A 21,529-nucleotide genomic window follows, 5' to 3' on the forward strand; every position below is an offset into this window, starting at 1 on the left:
GAGCACCACGATTTGAGAACTGGAAATCTTGGAGAGAGTTTAAAGAGCCACAGTGATTATTAATAACCCTGACAAGTTGTAGAAACGGGCAGATAATTACAGGATGAACTTAATAGACAGATATAGAGAGTAATTTAGAGGAAGTAAACTGCTATAAATATAAGTGAGAAGACTTGGCTTTGTGGGAAAAGGTGGGAATCAGTAAACCACAAGTGAAACATGAATTAGCCATATAGTACAGTTGCTTTATTATTTAAAAACCAAAACTTTGTAGAGTACATTAACAAAGACTGTATTCAAGAGAAAGGCAGTCATCCCTTAGTCATTTAAACAATTATTTATTAAGCACTTATGTGCTAGTTGATACTTCTGGGTGCTGGAATAAAATAAGGAAAAAAATCAAGATCTGTACCTTCACGAAGCTCACTAAAGTGTGGTAAATGATACAGCAACTACCTTCAATAGTCTTTAGTTTGTATTCTGCAGCCAACTACATACAGCAAATACTAAAAGCTACTTGAGGTAGGGAATCCAACCCATTTTTACCTGTTGGATCCCATTCCGTGCCTAGCACACCAGCTTATAAGCAATCAACATGGATTAAGGGGTAAAAACAGGCCCTTAAAGAGCTAAAATTTAAACAAGTAATCACTTGTCTGATCATCAAATATGTCGTTCGAAATTCTCAGTTTTTTCTTCAAATCGCAGTAAACAAATATTTGTGCACCTATTACTTGCAAAACAGTTCTCAATACAATGCTTTGTGTGTAAAAGGAACGGCGGGAATGGATTAAAGTTGTGCATCGTGATAAATGGCGTGAATATCCTGAGCGGGTGGACAGCCCTTCTTCCGTGAGTTTTTTCTTTTTTTTTCTTTTCTTTTCTAGTCACCAAGACAGCACGCGTGTGCAGAAGCTGCAGCGGTGGGACGCAGAGCTAAGTCTGGGGGCGCAGACACCAGCTCGCCGAAGCGAGCTCGCCTGGGCAGCTCGGCGGGCGCGGCGAAACAGCTCCCACGTCTGCCTTCCACCGACTCCTCGGTCTCAGAGCTGACGAGGCGTCCCCCCAGAGGAAAGACTGGGCGCCGCAGACGCCCCTTGAAGTCCCCGGCCACTCGCCCCACCTCGGGGTCCTGTACCCCTAAGCCTTCGGGCGGGCGCTCCAGAGAGGCCCGTAGGACGCGATTTGAAACGGGTCGTGCCCAGCCCAGCCCGCATCTACTCGCCCGGCCACAGCCCAGCCACAGCTTAGGGACTTTGAGGCGCCCGCGCCCCTTTGTCGCGGTATCTCTCGCCCAGGCAGGCCGGACGCCGAGGCCTCGCGGTATCGAGCCTCTGTCCGCCCCGCCTCCTCGCCTTCCACTCGGCCCCGCCCTCGCTCTCTTACCCCTCCCCCTCTCCCGCCTCGCTTCCCCGACAATCTCCTCGCGCTCCCGGCCCGGCACGCGCGCTGCGCCCGGCCGCCGCCGCCGCCGCCGCCGCTGCCGCCGCCGCCGCCGCCGCCGCCGCTGCCGCCGAGCGTTCCTCCGCTGCGCCTGGCTTCCAGCTTCGGGCCGGAACCGGAAGTTTGGGGGGCGGAGCCCGGCGGAGGCCAGGAGACCGAAAACGCGGCCGAGCCCGGAGCCCGGAGCCGGAGCCAGAGCCTGGACCAGAACTTGGCCGCCGCCTGCACCGCCGCCGCCGCTGCCGCCCGCCGCTCCTTCCCCGCGCCGCAGCCGCCTCGCCGCTACCGTCGCGAGCTCGGCCGCCAGTGGTCCTCGGACTTTAGGTGTCCGGGTTGAAGGTCGGTCCGGACGTCGGACCCAGTCGGTTCCCAGACTGTCCGGGCGGCTGCGGACGCCGCCGCCGCCGCCGCCTCCTCGTCGCCTCAGCCTGGCGTTTTGTTCCCAGAGACGGGAGAGGCGAGCGGAGCTGACAGTGATTTTGACAGTGATTTAAACCCGCTTTTGTTGTTGTTGGCTTTTCGTTGTTTGGTTTTGTGTGTTGTGCGTGTGTGTGGCGGTTTTTCCCCCGTGGTGCATTTTATTTTTTATCGTTGTGCTCTTTTTTCTTTTTTTTTAAAAAAAACCCAGTGAACGTTTTTTAAAAAAAATTTTTTAATTTTTTTATTTTTGGTCTGGGCTTCCGAATATGTTTTATGACGGTTGATTTTACACCAGGAGGTTTGTCTCCGAGGAAGACCCAGGGAACTGGATATCTAGCGAGAACTTCCTCCGGATTCCCCGGCGCCTCGGGAAAATGGGAGCTGCTGCAAAGTTGGCGTTTGCCGTCTTTCTTATCTCCTGTTCTTCAGGTAGGTGCAGGGAGCGCGGCGCGGCGGGGCTGCTCCTGCGGCCGCGGCGGCCGCTGCTGGGGGCCGCGGCTCGTGTCGGGTCGGAGAGTCGAGTGAAGCCTAGGGAGGTTGCCCACTCCCTGCGCCCCTCGGCTGCCACCCCCCTCCCAGGTCTGATTGTGATCTGCAAACCTCCATGCATTTTTCTCCTTTTGAGTTGGGTCGGCGAGCCGATAAGAGTGAGTGCTGTGTTGTTGTGGAAGTGAGAAAGTCATGTTTTGTAGCCATAACACTGGATGACAGCGCTGGTTGGGTTGCAATTAAGCCGCAGATACCACAAGTGACAATTTATGCAAAGGTTGAGATCTGGAAGGAGTATTTAGTGTGGGCTCCTCCAAAACAAGGGTTGCTTTTTGTCATCGTTTAATTAGTGCTTCACCGGTGAATATCACGACATAGATCAGGCCAGTTGCTGCTTAATTTTGGCTGTGAGAAACAATACATCCTAACAGCAATTTAATCTGGGTCTCCCCTCACGTTTTCTTCAACTTCAGTGTCCAGCAGTGTTAAAAATAGTTGTAGTGGTTGTTGGAGTGTTAACTATAACCCAGTGCAGAAGAGGTATGCCGCTTGGTGTTGGTAATGTGCTGGCGTTCAACCACCATTTGTATGCTCTTTTGGGGCATAGATTTTGCTTACCTACGGAATACTTACTTTAACCGCTTTGTATTGAAGCATTGTATTCGATTTAGAACAACCCATATGAAATTGATTTTGTTAAATATAGTGGACTCATAAAATAGGTTTTAGCTCAAGGTTGGGGGAATAAACTGGCCATTTTATATTGGAAATTTTGATTTTGTGAGGACATTCTATGGTTGCAACCAGTGGTTGGAAAAACTATCTAGTCTTTTGTATTTGAAATTCTATAAATGAATACAACATCTAGCTCAAAGGTGTGCAGATGTACATAAAAGAGAGTTAGTTCAATAGATGAAACATTTTAAATAAGTCTCATTGGATTTATTTATCGTAAAATTTAATATTCAGTTACGAGCCTGTGGCATAGAATTACAGGGGACTCTTGAGGGGGGGCGAATTGACAGGTTTCATGGCCATGTCTTTATCTCGTTTGCCACAGGAAAATTAAAGGGTGGTAGTCTTCTTTGTGTACCTCTGTGGGGTGTGTGTGTGTGTGTTTGTGTGTGTGTGTGTTTGTGTCCGTCTTCCCCACCCCCCTTTAAATAGAATCTTTTGTAATGTATAGAATTTTGCTGAATGGTACATTTCCTTGTGGTTAATAAATGGATAAAGTCTAGTCTTATGTCTGTAGTGGTATTGATCAGTTCCGGGTGGGCTGAATGTGTTGTGAAATGGCGATCATTGCCAGAGATTAACCAAAAGAATCATGTCTGTTTAAATGGAAGAAGGAACATGCTTAAGGCAGGCTGACAGTTCTTTTTGTGCACGGTTTGGGAAGGAAGCTAAACAATGGTGTGTCTGAAATGAATGAAGGCCTTGATAACACTAAACCTCTTGCTTTTGTGACATGACTTAACCATGTAGTTTTTATCTTTCCAGTAGTACTCTTTTTTTCTCTGCTTCTATATGTTGTGGCTGGTGAACTCCTCCTGTTCAAATCCCTTGTTCTGATCTCTTGCCCTTGAGGAGGGGCATCATGGCCACTGACCAAGGAATTGTGGACATTATTCCCTCCCAAACCCACCTGAGTCACACTAATTGATGAAGGAGGTTATTCTTGAGCAGTCTCAAGGTATTACTTCTTGAAAAGCAGGCTGTCGCTACAGATCTTACAGCTTCCTCTGCTTGGTTTGGTAGTAAAAATAATTGAGCATTAGTTTCTCGTGGGATTATTTTCATTGGGCCAGGATTATTTTCAGTGGGCCAGGAGGTTAATAGCTGTAATTTTGAAATAAAGTGATTTTGTTGCTATAGGGCATATAGATAATTCCACTTATATTAAACTAATACTATGTTGTTGCATAGGCTCTTTAAGATGAACATTCCCAGTTGAACTAAAATATGTGATTCTGTTGAAGATAACTGAAATAATCATAAAGACCTTAATCCATATTTATACATGAAGATTTTGAGTACTTAAAATGTCTGATTTTTAAAAGGCTTTTGTTATGGATCATATGCACTCTAAAAAAGGATTATTGTGTTTCTCCAACTAATTGATTTTTCTACAAAATGTGTAATCTGACATGTTGGAAGCAGGAGGTGACTGTTTTTATGATAATTTTAAAAATTCTCAGGTTGTCAGTTTTTCATTTCTAGATACTTGATTTTTTTTTTTTTTAAATCAAAGTGGGAAACAATAGTAAGGAACAGTTTTGTTCCAGGTATTTAGAAGGAATGTTTACTATTTCGTGGACTCTGATTTTTCAGTTTCCATCCCATGGTATGTATTGTGGAGACTGATTATGCAGACTATTCCTGTTGGATATGGCCAAGTGTATAATTTGCTCCTCTCTCTCATTCCAGGGGAAACATTTCAAATTTTGCCCCTATCCTGGAGTGCCTTCAGATTATCTTTGATTTTGAATTTTTTCATTCCTCTCATACTTCCTCAGATTCTGTTTCAAAACACAAATCTTAGTTTTCTTCTTATAGCCATTGTGGTTAATTTGTATCTTTCCCCACAGTTTGTTAAAGTATGAGAATGACTTTAATACTTGCCTTAGTACTTAGATTTATCATATCTATAGTTATGCAGCTATTGTGGTATTTGAGTTGCATTGAAGTAAGTTGAGAATTCCTTTGGATTTTGTGGGAGCTGGAGCAGTATGGTCAGTGTATTTGATGAAATAGGAAATGGAAATATGGTAATTATGTTTTCTTCAGTTCAGCTAGGCAGTACTGTGTATGTGTGAATGTGTGTGTGGTTGGAGGGGGAGTTGACAGTACAGAGAATCTTTTGGGATTCTCTTGAACTTTGACTAACAAGTGATGGATGTTAAATATTTTGTTTTCTAAAAGGCAGAATCTCTTATAAATGCTGTCTGTGGTCAAATTCAAATATAATATGTTGAAGCATGGAGACCAGAAACAAAATGGAACAAAATTCTCCCTCCATTCATTTTGTATTTTTTTTTTTTTTCCTATTTATGATCTAAGCCAATAGTTCTCAAGCTGGGGTGATTCCCCCTCCCTACTTCTCCAAATCCCCATCCTTGGGACATTTGGAAACATTTTTGGTTGTCACAACAGGGGGCGGGATGTGCTACTGGCATCTAGTTGGGTAGAGGGCAGGGATGCTTCTAATTGTCCTACAATGCACGGTACAGCCTTCCACAACAAAGAGTTATCTGGCTCAGTATGTCACTAGTGTGGAGGTCAAAAAACCCTGTTCTAAGAAAACCAAATACTACATGTTCTCACTTATAAGTAGGAGCAAAATAATGAGAAAACATGAAAACAAAGAACAGAACAGCAGACACTGGAGTCTACTCAAGGATGGAGGGTAGGAGGAGGGAGATGAGCAGAAGAGATAACTATTGGGTACTGAGCTTAATACCTGGGTGATGAAGTAATCTGCACAGCAAACCCCTATGATACGAGTTTACCTATGTAATAGACCTTCACTTGTACCCCCGAACCTAACATACAAATTTTTAAAAAAGGAAAAACTCAGTTCTAAACCCCTAAATTTTAAAAGCATTAGTTTATTAGTAAAAGGGCTCTGCTGTCTTCCCCCTAAAGTTAGTAATCTAAATTTTACAAGTACGTGGTATTGGTGATCTCCAGGGGACCTCGTATTGAAAGTTTTAAATCTTTTCATTATCTTTTAAATTAGAATATGATTAAATTAGAGAAACAGACTATAGATATGCACATTCTTTCATCCTATTATACTATAATAAAAATATTCTGATGACTTATGGATAAACTCTTCTATTACCGATTTTGATAGAGTGCTCATGAAGACTGCATGTTCCTGGACATGATGAATGATTGCTTAAGGTGTCAAGTTTAGTATATTTGCTTTAGATCCAGGATTTTCTTTGCCATGATATGATCTTTAAGGATATTTGCCTTTACTTTATTCTTACTGACATCATTGATTGCCTTATGGTGATATTCGTATGTGTTTAACGTGTTGCCTGAAATATGTTCACTATTACATGTTCCCTGAATAGTTTCTAGGTAGAAATTCCGTTTTTTTAAAAAAGATATTTCCTTTGTCTAGCTAACTTTAATTTCAAGAAACTTTTAGCCTAATCTCTTAATTACATAATTACCTTGAGAATCATTAGCTGGGTTTTGGTTACCGTTAGACTAATTTACGATACAGTAAGTAATATTTTATGATCTATTGCAGATCCTTTCCCTTATTAAGGTTAAATCTTGACCATAATTAATAAAATGCTTACCTTGTTTTGAACTCTGGTTTTAAGGAAGTTAACCCAGCCAACCAAGATAAGAATTACAGTGAAACGCTTAGCAAATTAAGTAGCATTATACCATAGAGAGGAAAATTCTGAAGTAATTCCCGCAAATGGTGTCCAGATGAGCCTCATCCCAGTGTCTCTGTAACACACCTCACCATACCCTTCACTGATACTGACATTTTCACCTTTTGGGTCCACCAGACTCACTGTTCTTAAGAAGTGAAGCGTAACTAAAGAGAATGAGATTTTAGTAATCTCTAAATTGTTTATTTAGATTCTGAGACTCTATTTTGTTGCATTTTGACTTTTTAAAGTGTTACTCTGATTTTCTCATCTTTGTTATCTCATAAGTCCGTGATTACAATTTGTCTTTTCATGGTCTGTTATGTTGCCAGTTGCCATATTGTCTCAGATTATAGGTAAGCTTGGCAACATTTGATACTAGGGTCACTGGTATGCCTTAACTTTTTGCTCACTGCTCTGTAACTCCTTGTTTTTTCCATTCCCTTTCATCATTGTTCCCTTTCCATTTTCCTCCCTTCTTTGTCTACTCCCTTTTCTTCCCCTGACCCTTCTGTACTTCCCTATACTGCTTGCTTGTGGAACCCAGTCATTGCTTAGCATCATGGGTGGCTCAAGAGGGCTTACCCATGGTTTTAATGAAAACGGATTGAATTTAGAATGCTTGAGAATTGACCAGATAGTCTTTTCCACTTTCTTTCATTGGCTGGTTTCTGGACTACCTCACACACCCCCTTGGGAGTAGTGTTACTCTCTTGGAATCAAATGGCTTGAACTTTAGATTGCTCTGATTCTCTTTTTTAATATTCAGGTTTTCCTTAACTCTTTGCTGCTTAAGAAAAAGTTTCACTCATATTACTATTCATTCATCATTTCTGTTTAAGCCAACATTTGACTGGACCCAAGAGTATATTTATTGCTGCTGATAGGACCACATTAGACTTCCTCTGTGGTAGATTTAATTCTGTTAGATTGTAAAATAGTCATGTCTAGACAGAACATTGATTTCAAATTGACTATTGAACATGAAAATTCCAGGAATAGTGTATAGAGGAAGGAGGAGGAGGAGGAGAAATCAAGAAGGTAAGAAAACTACTGTAGATAGCAGTTGACTTTGTCATTCTCCACCTAGATTTCTTTTTAGTCACTTTTGTATACCCAGTGCATCTAGAGGTCAGGCTTTGTTTTAATAAAGAGACTTAAGGGAAATATGTTTTTGTCTCTGAAGTTGGATTTTTTGAACTGTTAGAGTGGTGGGCCTAAGGGAAAAAATTCTAAAGTTCATATGGATAGTGGTCAAGAATGTGGTCATAGAGGTTGGTAGACTTGAGCTCTGGTGTCAGCACTGCCAGTATCTAGCTTATCTATCATTTTCTCTTACTTGATTGTTGTAGCACTTTTCTAACTAAGATTCACCAGTTCCCTATCACTACTTCCTTTTCTTTATAGTCCATCTGCATAGCTGCTGGAGTGATCTTATTAAAAAATAAATCTGAATATGTCGCCTTTGCTTAAAACCTTTCACTGACTGTGGGTCACCTTTATCATAGAATCTGAAGTCTTAGAATGTCATAAAAAATCCTTCATCATTTGGTTCCTGCCTATTTTTTTAACCTCTTGGTATTGGTTAAGAGTATAGACTCTGGATGTAGACTTAATTGGTTTAAATCTTGGTTTCATAACCTAGCCTTGGTCAAGTTACTTCACTTTTGTGTGTCTCAGTTTTCTCATCTACACAATGGGGGGATGTTAATAGTGCCTACCTCAGAGAGTGGTTTGAATATTAAATGCTAGGTATTCTGCTGCAGCTTCTCCTCGGGATGAGTACTATACTATATTCCATCCATACAGACTTGACTTGCAGTTTCTTAAATGTGTCATCCTTTATTATATGTCAGGATGGTGCCTTCGTATATGTTACTCTTCCTCTTCCCTTTTTGGTTTTAAGACTGAGAAGTATCACCTCCTTAGAAACATTTTCTCTGTCACCCAACCCAGATTGAGTTAGTTGCTTTCTGTTCGTCTAACACCTTGTAAATGACCTTGATTTCAGTAATTATTACAAATGTTTACTTGCCTATTTCCACTTTAGACTGTGCAAATGTTTACTTTCCTGTTTCTACTCTTTGAAGACATCTTTCCTTTATCCATACACCCATTTCTAGAACCTGGTACACAATAGGTGCTCAGCAAGTGTTTATTAAATGAATGAGATGAAATTATTTCACTTCTCTCAGCCACAGTTACCCTCTTAATGTATTGAAGTGGTGAACTTGGATTAGATAACCCCTGATTTTTTTTCCTACTCTGAAAACTTTATGATTCTATAATTTTAAGGTTAGAGTTCGGTGGTGACATTAAGAAAAGATTTTGCTGGTTGTTTTGATATCTTTAAGTTATGTTCAAATTTAAATTTTTAAAAATAATTAAAATTATAATTTGAATTATATAGATTTAGAGGGGATCTTAGGTATCTTCATGTTCCATGGCTTTCATACTTTTTTGATTATAATCCACAATAAGAATTACACATTGCATTATGACTTAGTTCCCATGTAGTAGTAGGGGTGTGTGTATATGTGTGTGTATGCATCGGAAATGAAAGTTTCATGAACTGTGTACTCTTAACTATGTGCAGGACACGTATGTATTTTTATGTTATATTTCATTTAAAAATCGTTGATCATGACCCATTAATTGATTCATTGACCCACTAATGGATTGTAAATCCCTAAAACCAGTGACCTGGTTCAACAATCCTTATTTTCTGTATTCAATACTCTTTTAGTGGATAAGGAAGCTACCTACATAAATGTGTGCAATGAAAAATATATGCACTGAAAAATATGGTCATTAATTAATCTACAATGGAGAATGTATGCCTATTTAGAGAATATAGGGAAAACTGGTCTCAAGGGACAGCGTGGCTCTTCCCTGACTAAGCTCTTCTCTTTTTTGGACTAGTCGAATAAACACGAGGGCGCTAAAACAAAATTAGATTGTAATTTTGGGGAGCTGGTATTTTTTAATTTAGGAAAGACTTGCTGGACTTAATACTGGAAAAAATGTCTTAGCAGAAGATTAGGAAGGATATTAATCTTAATATGAAGGAAAAGACGTAAAATAGCATCAGGAACACAGTAGGCATTTGAGAGTAAACTTGACCATGGATGAAGGCAAGGTGGGATGGAGAAATTTTGACTAAATCTGAGGAAGAGATTTGTGCGATGAAGAGAGTTCATAATTGCTTGATGAAGTAGGACAATCTCAGGGGATTAACTCTTAAATTCAGATGAAAACTAATTAAAACTGAGGAGGTAAGAGTGAATGATACATATCCTGATGTATGTCCCAAATACCTCATGCGTGAATATAGGACTGAAAAGCAACTCGAAGACTAAGGTAGGATGGTAGCACTACTAAATGAAATTGGTAAAGAAGTAATGAACCAGAGGAAAATTGAAAGTGCCTTTATAACTAAAAAAGTTTACAGGCAGATATAGTTATAGATGACAAGCATGAAAAAAATAAAGACATATATTTGGAAAAACAAGAGTACGTAATAAAACATGATAGCATATAATATTCTCTTAAAAGGGCAGGCTGTATGATGGATATGTCTTCACTGTGATGTCTAGTTAAAGAATTCTAAGCATTAGTGGCTCAGTATGTTGTTTATGTTTAAATGATGGTCAGATTTCAGTAATTACTCATACTGGTCTTCCAGATTATATTCTTTGAAATCTGTATGAGACCCTACAGTAAAATATACTGTTCTAAAGAAGTAGATTTAGATACTTTTCTGAACTTGGTATACGGTATTCACACTTGAAACCTAAACTTTTCAGTGACCATTCTTTTGGACTAGTTTTTTTCTTTGGTTGGCTGTAGTCACACTGGGAATCACTTTATTCCCTAATATTGCTAAAGAAAATAAATGTAAAGCAAGAAGATAGTTACTACATTAGAAGCACTGGCTACACATGTGGGGAGGGGTTGCCTTTCAAAAGATTTAAAAAATGAATCAAGTCTTTACATATTGTAATAAAAGTAAGCCTATTTATAAAGCTTAGAGGGAGTAGTTTTCCTAGTTATGATTATTAACTTTAAAATTTTTATTTTAAAGGAAAAGTCTACTGTTCTTCACATCTTCATAACTATATGTGATATATCAAGCTTGCTCCAAGGCATTATTTCAAGAGGAAGGGGCATGGACAAGTTATGAGATCTTGGCACATTTCTAAAAATCTGAGATTAACTTTTAAAATTTGTAAACCAAGATGTATTAAATGAATTGATACGCCACATAACACAGTAGCTGGTCCAGAGTAGATCTTACATATTAGTTTTTAATCTATCTTTAAGTCCCATATAAAAGGATATGGTATGTAAAACATCTTTAAAAAGATAGATTTGGTTCTTGGGGGATATTTACATTTGCAGGTTACTTATCAGTTAATGTGCAATAATACTCTGACTGAAGGATACAGCCAAAGAACATATCATTATAGAGAGCCAGATAGCTGCCAATAAATATCTAGAATATTCAAATATCGTGGTTCCTTACAAAGAGTTCTTTAAGGTCTCATTGTTTTAGCATGCATTAAAAAGAAACAATGGAGTAAATTGTCTCTATTTATTAGTGGGAATTTAAAACATCTTTTTTCTTGGGCAACTTCTCTTAAACTTTTTAAGTGTTTTAGAACTTTTCAGTAGAAGTAAAGTTTTGAAAGATTCCCAAGTCTGTTTTTAGGTACCGGCTACTTTAAGCTTTGAAAACACAAAGCTTTTCAATGACTATTCTTTGAGATCAATATTTTGAATGTGGTATAATATTTTGGACTAAAACTTAAGAGTCTGTCATTCAAATTCCTGCTTTCCTACTGACTCTTCTTTGACCTTTGACAGCCATTAAGATTTCACTTTACTCATCCTTAAATTAAAGAGGGTGAAATAGGTATTCATTCACTTAACAAATCAATATTGAACTACATGCTAGACACCATGGTAAGTGCTTGGGATACAGCATTAAATATGAAGACAGATATGATTATGCCTTTCTGGAGCTTATAGTCATAAAGTAAGTAGTCAAATGAATAACATAATTACAAATTGTCATATGTGCTCTGACAGAAACTAACAGGGTGCTGAGAGGATTACTCTTTATTTGCCTTATCACATATCACATCTGTTTACTTTATCTACCTATTTCTCTTTTTTTTTTTTTTTTTTTTTTTTTTTTGAGACTGAGTCTCACTCTGTCGGCCAGGCTGGAGTGCAGTAGTGCGATCTCGGCTCACTGCAACCCCAGCCTTTCAGTTCAAGTGATTCTCCTGCCTCAGCCTCCCGAGTAACTGGGACTATAGGCGTGCGCCACCATGCCTGGCTAATTTTTGTATTTTTGGTAGAGAGGGGATTTAACCATGTTGGCCAGGCTGGTCTCGAACTCCTGTCTCAAGTGATCTGCCCTCCTTGGCCTCCCAAAGTGCTGGGATTACAGGTGTGAGCCACCACGCCTGGCCTATTATTTGTCCTTTCCAATATTAGAGTGTAAGCTCTACTGGGGGTGGGGGAGGGTGTGACTTTTTCTTAATAATTACAGTGCATGGCACAGTTTCTGGCACAGAGGTGAAGCTCTGTAAATATTTAACTAGCTGCCTGAAGCAGTGAATGCAGGGATGGGACTGGAGAGAGAGGGACAGGATCATGCAGGTCTTTGATCTAACAGGGGAAGGAATTAGAATAAAATGCAAAGGGCAGTGTGAAGCAAAGAGTTTTAAGGAAAGCAGATGTGGGTTATGTGTTAAGAGCACTTTGGCAGCTATCTGAAAAACATACTGGAAGAGTATAGGAGTGAAGAGGTGAGAGCAGTTAGGAACCTGTTGCTTCAGTGTAAGCTAGAGAGACTCTGCAAGATCCCTTCCAGCTTTGAACATTCTCTGATTGTATTGTAAAGCTTGCCTACACTCATCAGTCTTCCTTTTGTATCTTATTTTAGTCATCTTATTTTTTTTTCCTGCTTGTCATTGCTTAAAAAAAACCGTGAATGGATAGGCTTCTTGTGAACTTCGAATACAAATTCTCAGAAAAAGAAATAATGAAACACAGACTAGAGGTTATTGAATTTTTGTAACAAATTTCTATCTTTAGAGTTTGTGCATTTGCTAATTTATACTCTTATTTACTTAAACATTCCTATTTCTCTCTGAGACTGACTTTACTCCTTTTCAGGTGCCTATTTTTTTCATAAGCTTACCACCTCTTTATTGTTTCAAATGTCATATACTATATTGTTGGTATGGTTGAAGATTCAGAAGTAGAAACTCTGTGTATTTTATATCTTAATTCTTAGAAATTTGATATCTTTTCAGGTTATCAAGATCTTACAATAAAGGCTGAAAGGATAAATACTTAATACTTTAGGCTATTAGTTTTACTCAGGGCTACAGCCTCTAACTCTAGGTATTCAGCTTGAATGTTTTTATCTGGAAAGATTTCAAGTCTCTCCTGTTGTTGGTAGAGAGGTGGTGCTTGGCACAGGGAAATAAGCTCTTTATTATGGCATAAGTTCAGCTGCAGCATCTTTGCCTAGGAAAAACTGCATTATTACGCACAGGTAAAACCAGAAGAGATGTTAAACTTTACTGAATTAAAAAAATATAATGGGGCCTGCCTCTTTCCATTATTTAATCCATTGGTTTCACTTGGATTTTTTCATTTTGGAAGCAGGTAAAGCTAACCATCTTTGATAAGCCACCTTCTACAAAGTTCAGTTTCACCCTATAAATACTATAGTTCATTTTATTTATTATTACCTTAAGTAAAATAGTTCTAGAAAAAGAACTGGATGCTAGGCCTTTCTTTTACCTGGTAGTGGAGTTTCATACTTTAGGATTAGTAAATACAATTTGCTAATTAATTTTATATAATCTAAGACTTGGAGTGAACTTGTAATAATCACTAAAATTGTATGAGGAGAAACAAAAAGTCAGTGAGTAAATGAGGACGATGATGAATAATGAATAATTGCAAGATAACATAAACAAGGTGAATATGGTAATAGTAAAGTAATTTGATTAGCGGGCATTCAAAGTAGAATAAAACACCTTTCTGAATGGCCAGAAAAATGGTTGAATAGCCGCTGACCACAAGCTTTTACTGCTGGGAGGGCCTAACAAACTGTCAGGTACTTTTTTCTCCAGTAACTACCTTTATAAGAATGATTGTTCGGAAGAATAAAATTCTCAAGCTGATCCTCACTTCTGAAGGATGGAGTAAAAGTAAAAGATTAGGGCCAGAGAAGAAGAGTGGTTATGCTTCATTTTCCTTTTGAATCATTGAAGAGTAGTTTTGACTTTTTACCACCGATCTTATTTTTCACTACTGTAGCCCTAGAATATCCCCATATCAAGAACTGTAGTTCCTAGTTAGTCTAGCAACATATATTTAGCAGTCCTCAATTAGACAGTATTTTTGTAATTAATATCTAGCCTTGCATCTATGATGGAAGGAAATCAGCTCACTAAACCAGAGCACGGAAGACTAGAGGAGCCTACTCTGTTATAGATAATAGAAGCATTGAAACGTTGTATTTGTCAGTTAGGGCTGGTTAATAGAAATAAAAGCTCATATTGTTGATACATATGTAGCTGTTTGTTGGCAAGAATGGTTTTCATTTAAAAAAACCAAAAAACAAAAACCAACCCCTAACACTTGCTTTATCTTCAAATTCAATGCAAGTAGTTAATTATGCAAATTCTTGGGTAGATATAGTAGAAAGAGCAAACATTCTGCCCGGAGAAAACCTGGGTGTTGTGCCTGTCTACCACAGTGTGGGATATCATGTGAACTTGGGAAAATTCCATAAGCTTAGTTTCTGTTTTATAGTACCTACCTCAAAGATTTGAGTAAGGATCAAAGGCTACACACACAAGCCCAAGTGTACTCACATAAAAATATATACATGCAACTTAAAAAAAATTATTTTAAGTTCAGGAGTACATGTACAGGTTTGTTACGTAGGTAAACTTGTGTCATGGGGGTTTGTTTTATGGATTATTTTATCACCTAGGTATTAAGCCTAGTACCCATTAGTTATTTTTCCTGATCCTCTCCCTCCTCCCTCCCATAGGCCCCAGTGTTCCCTTCTACTTGTCCATGTGTTCCCATCATTTAGCTTTCACTTGTAAGTGAGAACATGTGGTATTTGGTTTTCTGTTCTGTGTTAGTTTGCTAAGCATAATGGCCTCCAGCTCCACCCATCTCCCTGCGAAGGACAGGCTCTCATTTGCTTTTGTGGCCGTACGTGCAACTTAAAATTTTCTTCTTCTCTCTGACTTTCTGCTGAACATGCAGCCTTTAAAACTTTGAAATGCTATGGCAAATATTTGTAATTAATACAGTGATGTTTTTCAAGGAGTAGAGAGTAATAGGAAGAATTGAAGGGAATTATACCAGCACTTCGAATTCAGAATTTGTGATGCCTGATGGGTCGACATTTATCTTTAGGCTGTCTGCAAATAAAGGGGTTAATTCCATAAACAACCGAATATTAGATATTAGAGGGTTTATTCCTTACCGTGACCTTAAAGGCTCTGTATAATATGGACCCTTTCCATCCTTATCTTTTGCCATATTGGCCCTCTGGTAGTTCCTACAACACACCAACTGCTTTTTATTCCTCTGAGCTTTTTTTTACTTGTCTTCCGTTAATATTTATGAGAAGGGCCATATCAGACTTACAATGTAGTTTCCTCCATGCCTGGCACATAATAGATGCTTAACAAATATTTATCAATGAACGTTGAATGCTTTTGAGCACTTAGAATGGGGGTCCACAGACTTTTTTGTAAAGGGCCAGATAGTAAGTATTTTCGGCAGTCCCTTTTGCAGTTTCTCAGCTCTGCCAGCTGTAACACAAAAGCAGTCAGACAATATGTAAATAAACCAGTGTCACTGTGTTCCAGTAAAACTTTATTTGTGGGCATTGAAATTTGAATTTCATATAATTTTCATATGTCACAGAGTATTATTCTTTTGATTTTTTTTTCCAGCCATTTAAATGTAAAAACCATTGTTCAGGGGCTGTATACAGACTGGATTTTGACCTGTGGGCTGTAGTTTGCCAATCTCTTGGACATTGTATAGGTGGCACCCCTCCCCCAACTTAGAAATATGTTTAAAAAACTTTGTGCGGGAGCATTTTCGTACAGAATTATTGTTATATATGTGGGTTAAGTTCCTAGGAAGACGAATCCATAAGCCTGTTTTACCTCCAGTGTTTTAATCTAGCAATACAACTTTATTTTACCCCCAAGAATTACTCTGCCTCGCTGGGTACGGTGGCTCATGCCTGTAATCCTAGCACTTGGGGAGGCCGAGGTGGGCGGATCACGAGGTCAGGAGATTGAGACCATCCTGGCTAACACAGTGAAACCCCATCTCTCCTAAAAATACAAAAAAATTAGCTGTGCGTGGTGGCGGGCGCCTGTAATCCAGCTACTCAGGAGACTGAGGCAGGAGAATGGCATGAACTCGGGAGGCGGAGCTTGAAGTGAGCCGAGATGGCTGCACTCCAGCCTGGGTGAAAGTGCGAGACTCCGTCTCAAAAAAAACAAGAAAAAAGAATAACTGTCTCTGAGGGAAAATAGATTTAGTGTTCCTTCTTGGACCAGAGACAGCACGTATTCTCCCCAGCACTCTCACAATTTCCTTCTTCCCTGATCTCTCTTCTACCGCTGGGGTTTGCATCCTAGGAAATCCTCTTCTAGGGGCTCCTGTAGGGTGGAATGGTAACAAAACTAATAAGAGCTTTCTGTGTGTGATTAGGGAGGAGGGCATGGGAGGAGAAAGGTGGAGAGAGAGAAGAGTGCAAAGTAGTTTCTTTTCAAACTGCAGGTTACAACCCACTGGAAGGTTATAAAATCAGTGTAGAGGGTCGCCACAGACCAAAAAGGAAAGAAAAAAAATAGAAAATGTTAGAATGAATCACACATAGCATAGTATTCTTTTGTGAAACTTCAGTTGTGTGTGTGATTGTTTGTGTGTATGTACCAGGTCACAATGAAAAATGTATTTCTTACGGCGCTGTGTGGTCAGAAAAGTTTGAGAGCCTGTGTTCCAAGGGTTTGGGGTACTGATCCTGAGTTTTTTTCCCTTACTGCCTATGAGAGGCATGTGAAAAATGTAAAGGCAGCCTCTTGATTTCTTGCTACAGTACGTTTTTGGTACTCAGTTACCTTATGAGGTGGTTAACTGTTTTACAGATGAGAAAACGGTCATACAGATAAAAAGCTTCACAACTGAGAGTGAAACAGAAGCTCACCAGAAGCTCACCTTATTTTAGAATATGTTCTTCTTCCATTATACCATGTTGTTTTCCTTGTAGGGAAAGGAGTTATGTATGACTTCCTTTGTGTTTCAGAGGACAAAAATCATTCCAGTTGGCCACAGCTCACTGATTTCTTGAGACGAGGCATTGGCTTTAGTAATAGGACAGGGCCACTGAAAGGTGTGAAGAGAGTGGTTAGGAACTCAGTAGAAAGGTTGACCTAGTATCTAAGAAAGGAGGGATTTCGCCTTTATTTTCTTCTTTGCCCTCTGTACTACTGTCCCTGCTCCTTCATTCCTCACCGCCAGTTGGGCTCGTAACTCATGCTAGAAATAGCACGGAATTGAGGATGAGGTTTAGTGAGGAAGGGTAATATAATCATGTCTTTAGCTGAAAGGGGAATGAGGAGGGAAACCTAAGTAGCAGGGCCACCTGGCCACCCAGATGGGTTGGCTGTTCCCAGGTGGCAATTTACAAGTGGGTGTAGGTAAAACGGGGCCTGCTATTAATTGTGTTACAAGCAGAAGTCTTGGCTGTGGAAACTGGTAGCTTTGATATGCTAATTGAAAGTAGTTCTTTTTAAAGTTATATTAAGGGAAAGCGTGTCTTAAGCAACACTTGGTTAGTCCAGAGTCAGTTGCCCGTTTTAAGTACTTAAAAATCATAATACAGATCTTTTAAGAAATCTCTTTCTTAGTTTCTGGTAAAAACTAATTTATGCTGATTTTGATCTCTACCTTGATTTGGAATTGTTTGGGGAATAAAAAGGTTGATGGGAAGGCTGTTCTTCACTAGGAAAGTAACAGAACCATAGCAGACAGGTAGGTTAATTGAACGGAAAGATGAGAGACCCTTACAGAATGTGTTCATCTTCCCCAGGCCGAGTTGGGATTCTTGCTTTTACAATGGAAATTAGTGTTTCATGGGGAATGAGTTTTAACTATGTAGTAGTATCTGAAGACTTCGTATTTTTCAGCCCATCACTCGCCCCTACAATATTGCTTATCATTCTGTATTATAATATCTTGTTAATGTGTCAGACTCCCAGGTGACCTTAAGTTGTTACAGATTTTTCAGTGTAAAGTTAGTGTTCAGCTTAGGTTAAGAGTATTGAAGCCAGATGCCTGGTCCTCATCTGGAAGATGGAGATAATAAGGGTAACCTACTTTGTACAGTTGTTATGAAGTATAAGTGAGTTGATATATGCAAAGTGCTTTGAATGATTTCTCACATGTAGCATTCTAAATAACTCAATAAATATTAGTTGCTGATGCTGGTTGGTATTACCCACCAGTGTCTAGTCTGAACTATTTATTGAATATGAAAAAGTTATAATATAGTGAATGTGTTAATAATATTGAGGACATTCCAGTATATTTAGTGAGAAACTGTACCTTTGTAGATGGCCATGCTGTTTTGTTTAGGGTGCAAGTAGTGTTTGTTTTATTTATAATATTTATATTTATTTGACTGTGATTTAATTCTAGATCATCATCTGGTATTCAGGGAAGATACTAATATTTTCAATTATGTAATTTATTGGTATTGTTTTATGTAAAGATTTTGGGGAGAAACTTTTCAGAAAAGTGTAAAGTAGCATGTCATTCAGTAGTATACAGATTGAGCATGCCAGATCTGAACATCCAAAATTTGAAATTCTTCAAAATTCAGAATGTTTTGTGTGACAGCATGATGCTCAAAGGAAATGCTCACTGGAGCATTTCAGATTTCAGATTTTCAGATTTGGGATGCTCAACTGCTATACCACCAATATTTTGAAATGCAAAAAAAAAAAAAAAATCTGAAATCCAAAACACTTCTGATCCCAAACATTTTGGATAAGGGATATTCAGCCTGTATTCCCGAATGAGAGCACCTGAAAACCTTCTTTCCAAAGTGAGAGCAAGATAAAGCGGTGTGATTGTGTGAGGGGAATAACTGAAATTTCTAAAAGTGTATCTTGTTTTATTTTCTCAGCATCTGAATATTAACATTTCTGGGTAAATAGTTTCTGTGTTTTATAGTTTTTTAAGTGATTTCCTGTCTGTTTCTGTTGATCCTATTTGAGCCTGTTTGAACTAGGTTCTATGTTTTGTTTTAGCTCAAACCCTGAGATAATATGATTTGCCTGAAGTCACTAATCAGCAGAGATAGAACTAAAACCCTGATTTTCAAGTTCAGTGTTCTTTTGTAGTAGCAAAAAATGCTTTCTGGCTTTTAGAGAGTCCTCTTCCACTGTCTCCCACCCTTAGTGTTTGCAGTGATTTATAGAGTTGGTTGCTTTGCAGATAATCTTTGTACCACACTTTGAGATACCCATGTTTAGAGTCTGGGGAGCCAGAAGTAGCAGTATAGCAATAGTAAGCACCAAAGCGAGCTCTTAATTCTAGGGCAGAATTTTTTTTTTTTTTTTTTTTTTTTTGGAGTGGAGTCTTGCTTGGTTAGCTTGATGTTGTAACTGTAAATCCACATATGTTAATTGTTGCCTGAAGTAAATTTCTAGGTAAATCCTGCCATTGATTGCTGCAGATGTGCTTTACTCAATCACTTTTGTTTTTGATTAAGAACATTTAAAATTGTTTTCCTGGGCAGGACGCCATGACTCATGCCTGTAATCCCAGCACTTTGGGAGGCTGAGGTGGGCAGATCACCTGAGGTCAGGAATTTGAGACCAGCCTGGCCAACAGGGTGAAACCCCATCTTTACTAAAAATACGAAAATTAGCCAGGTGTGGTGGTGCATGCCTGTAATCCCAGCTACTCGGGAGGCTGAGGCAGGACAGTTGCTTGAACCCAGGAGACAGAGGTTGCAGTGAGCTGAGATCACGCCACTGCACTCCAGCCTGGGTGACAGAGTGAGACTCCGTCTCCAAAAAAAAAAAAAAAAATTGTTTTTCTAGTGGTCCATTGCTAGATCAGTCTCATTACACATGTGCCAGAATTTTACATTGTTTTCACATTGCTGCATTTCTTGGGACAAAATTGGAACTGGCGAGTTATGTCACAGCACAACCGTTATGTATAACAATAGTATTGCTAATGATTACCATTTGTTAAAACTGTTGTTATTAACCACCACTTATAGCATGCTCCGTGCTAAGTGCTATTAAGTTTTCATGATAATGTGCCTGACTAGCCCTACAAGATAATTGTTATCCCCATTTTATAGATAAGGAAACTGAGACTCAGTGACTTGCCTAAGACTACATAACTAAGTAAGTAGCACAACTTAGGTCTGTAAGGCTTAAATCTATTCTTTGGAATCTACTATGCTAAAATAATGAGTTACCAATTCCAGGACTGTGTGATGTTTTTTGAACCTGTTCTGCCAAGGTTCTATATCCTGCTCATGCTAACAGCAGCTACTGTTGCCAGCACCCCTTGAAACCTATGATGTAAAAACTGCTGACTTATCAAATTTAGGGGAATGATGATCTACTATGTTTCCTGTGGCTGATATAGCAGAGCTTTCTCCACCTCTGAAATGAAAGTACACTTGACCCTTGAACAACGTGAGGATTGGGGGTGTTGACTCCTGTGAGGTTGAAAATCCAGGTATAACTTTTGACTCCACCAGAATTTACCTAATAATACCCTGTTATTGACTGGAAGCCCTACTGATAACATAAACAGTTGATTAACATGTTTTGTATGTTATATGTCTTATACATATACGTACTATTTTGTGTGTTATATTGTGTTCTTACAATAAGGAAGCTAAAGGAAAGAAAATGCTATTAAGAAAAATCATAAGGGAGAGAAAATATTTTTACTCTTCATTAAGTGGAAGTAGATTAGTCTTGCTATCTCAGGGGTGGCAGAGGTAGAAGAAAGTCTGCATACAGGTGGATTCACACGGTTCAGACCCATGTTTGAGGGTTGTTTGAGGGTCAGCTGTAATTGTCCACAGCTGCTTAAAAACTGAATAACAGAAGTTGTTCCTTTTGGTTATATAGTGAGCCAGAATCAGAACTAGGTCAGAAATTGTTTGCTCTGATCACCACTTGAATAATTAGAGAATCAGATGTTCAAAGTAAATGCATCTTCTTAAAATGATTATACCTTGACTCAGAGAAGTTGAAATAATTTAAATTTGCTCATGTAGAAGAAAACAAATCCATGTTGCTTTTGACTCATATTTAGAACATAAGTTAATGTTAGTGGTCATTAATTGCTCATTGGTGCCTATTTCCTATGTAGGGTGAGTGAAGAACAACATGCTAGATAAGTATGAATGGTTCTGGCATTAGGATTTGTGGTTCCTCTCTTCACATTATTTTATAGACAAATTGATTAAATGATGAGCATACTTTGTTTTTCCGAATTGAAGGACCTCAACTTTCTGTTACTGTAACTTATTTTTATTTTATTTCATTTTAATTTTGTTTTGAGATGGAGTCTTACTCTGTTGCCCAGGCTGGAGTACAGTGGTGTGATCTTGGCTCGCTGCAGCCTCCACCTCCCAGGTTCAAGCGATTCTCCTGCATCAGCCT

At 39.0% G+C, this 21,529-nt stretch overlaps 1 protein-coding gene across 1 annotated transcript in view; it reads left to right on the top strand.

Annotated features, from left to right (window-relative positions):
• The first annotated feature begins 1,592 nt into the window (after positions 1 to 1,592).
• ACVR2A (activin A receptor type 2A) overlaps positions 1,593 to 21,529 on the top strand; it is an 88,054-nt gene continuing 68,117 nt past the window's right edge. The window contains exons 1-2 of the mRNA XM_007964923.3: positions 1,593 to 1,782; positions 2,159 to 2,292. Of these exons, the coding sequence (XP_007963114.1) occupies positions 2,238 to 2,292 (55 nt within the window). The 5' untranslated portion in view covers positions 1,593 to 1,782; positions 2,159 to 2,237. The remainder of the gene's footprint in view (positions 1,783 to 2,158; positions 2,293 to 21,529) is intronic.

This window comes from Chlorocebus sabaeus, chromosome 10, assembly GCF_047675955.1.
Source record: "Chlorocebus sabaeus isolate Y175 chromosome 10, mChlSab1.0.hap1, whole genome shotgun sequence".
Lineage (NCBI taxonomy): Eukaryota > Metazoa > Chordata > Mammalia > Primates > Cercopithecidae > Chlorocebus > Chlorocebus sabaeus.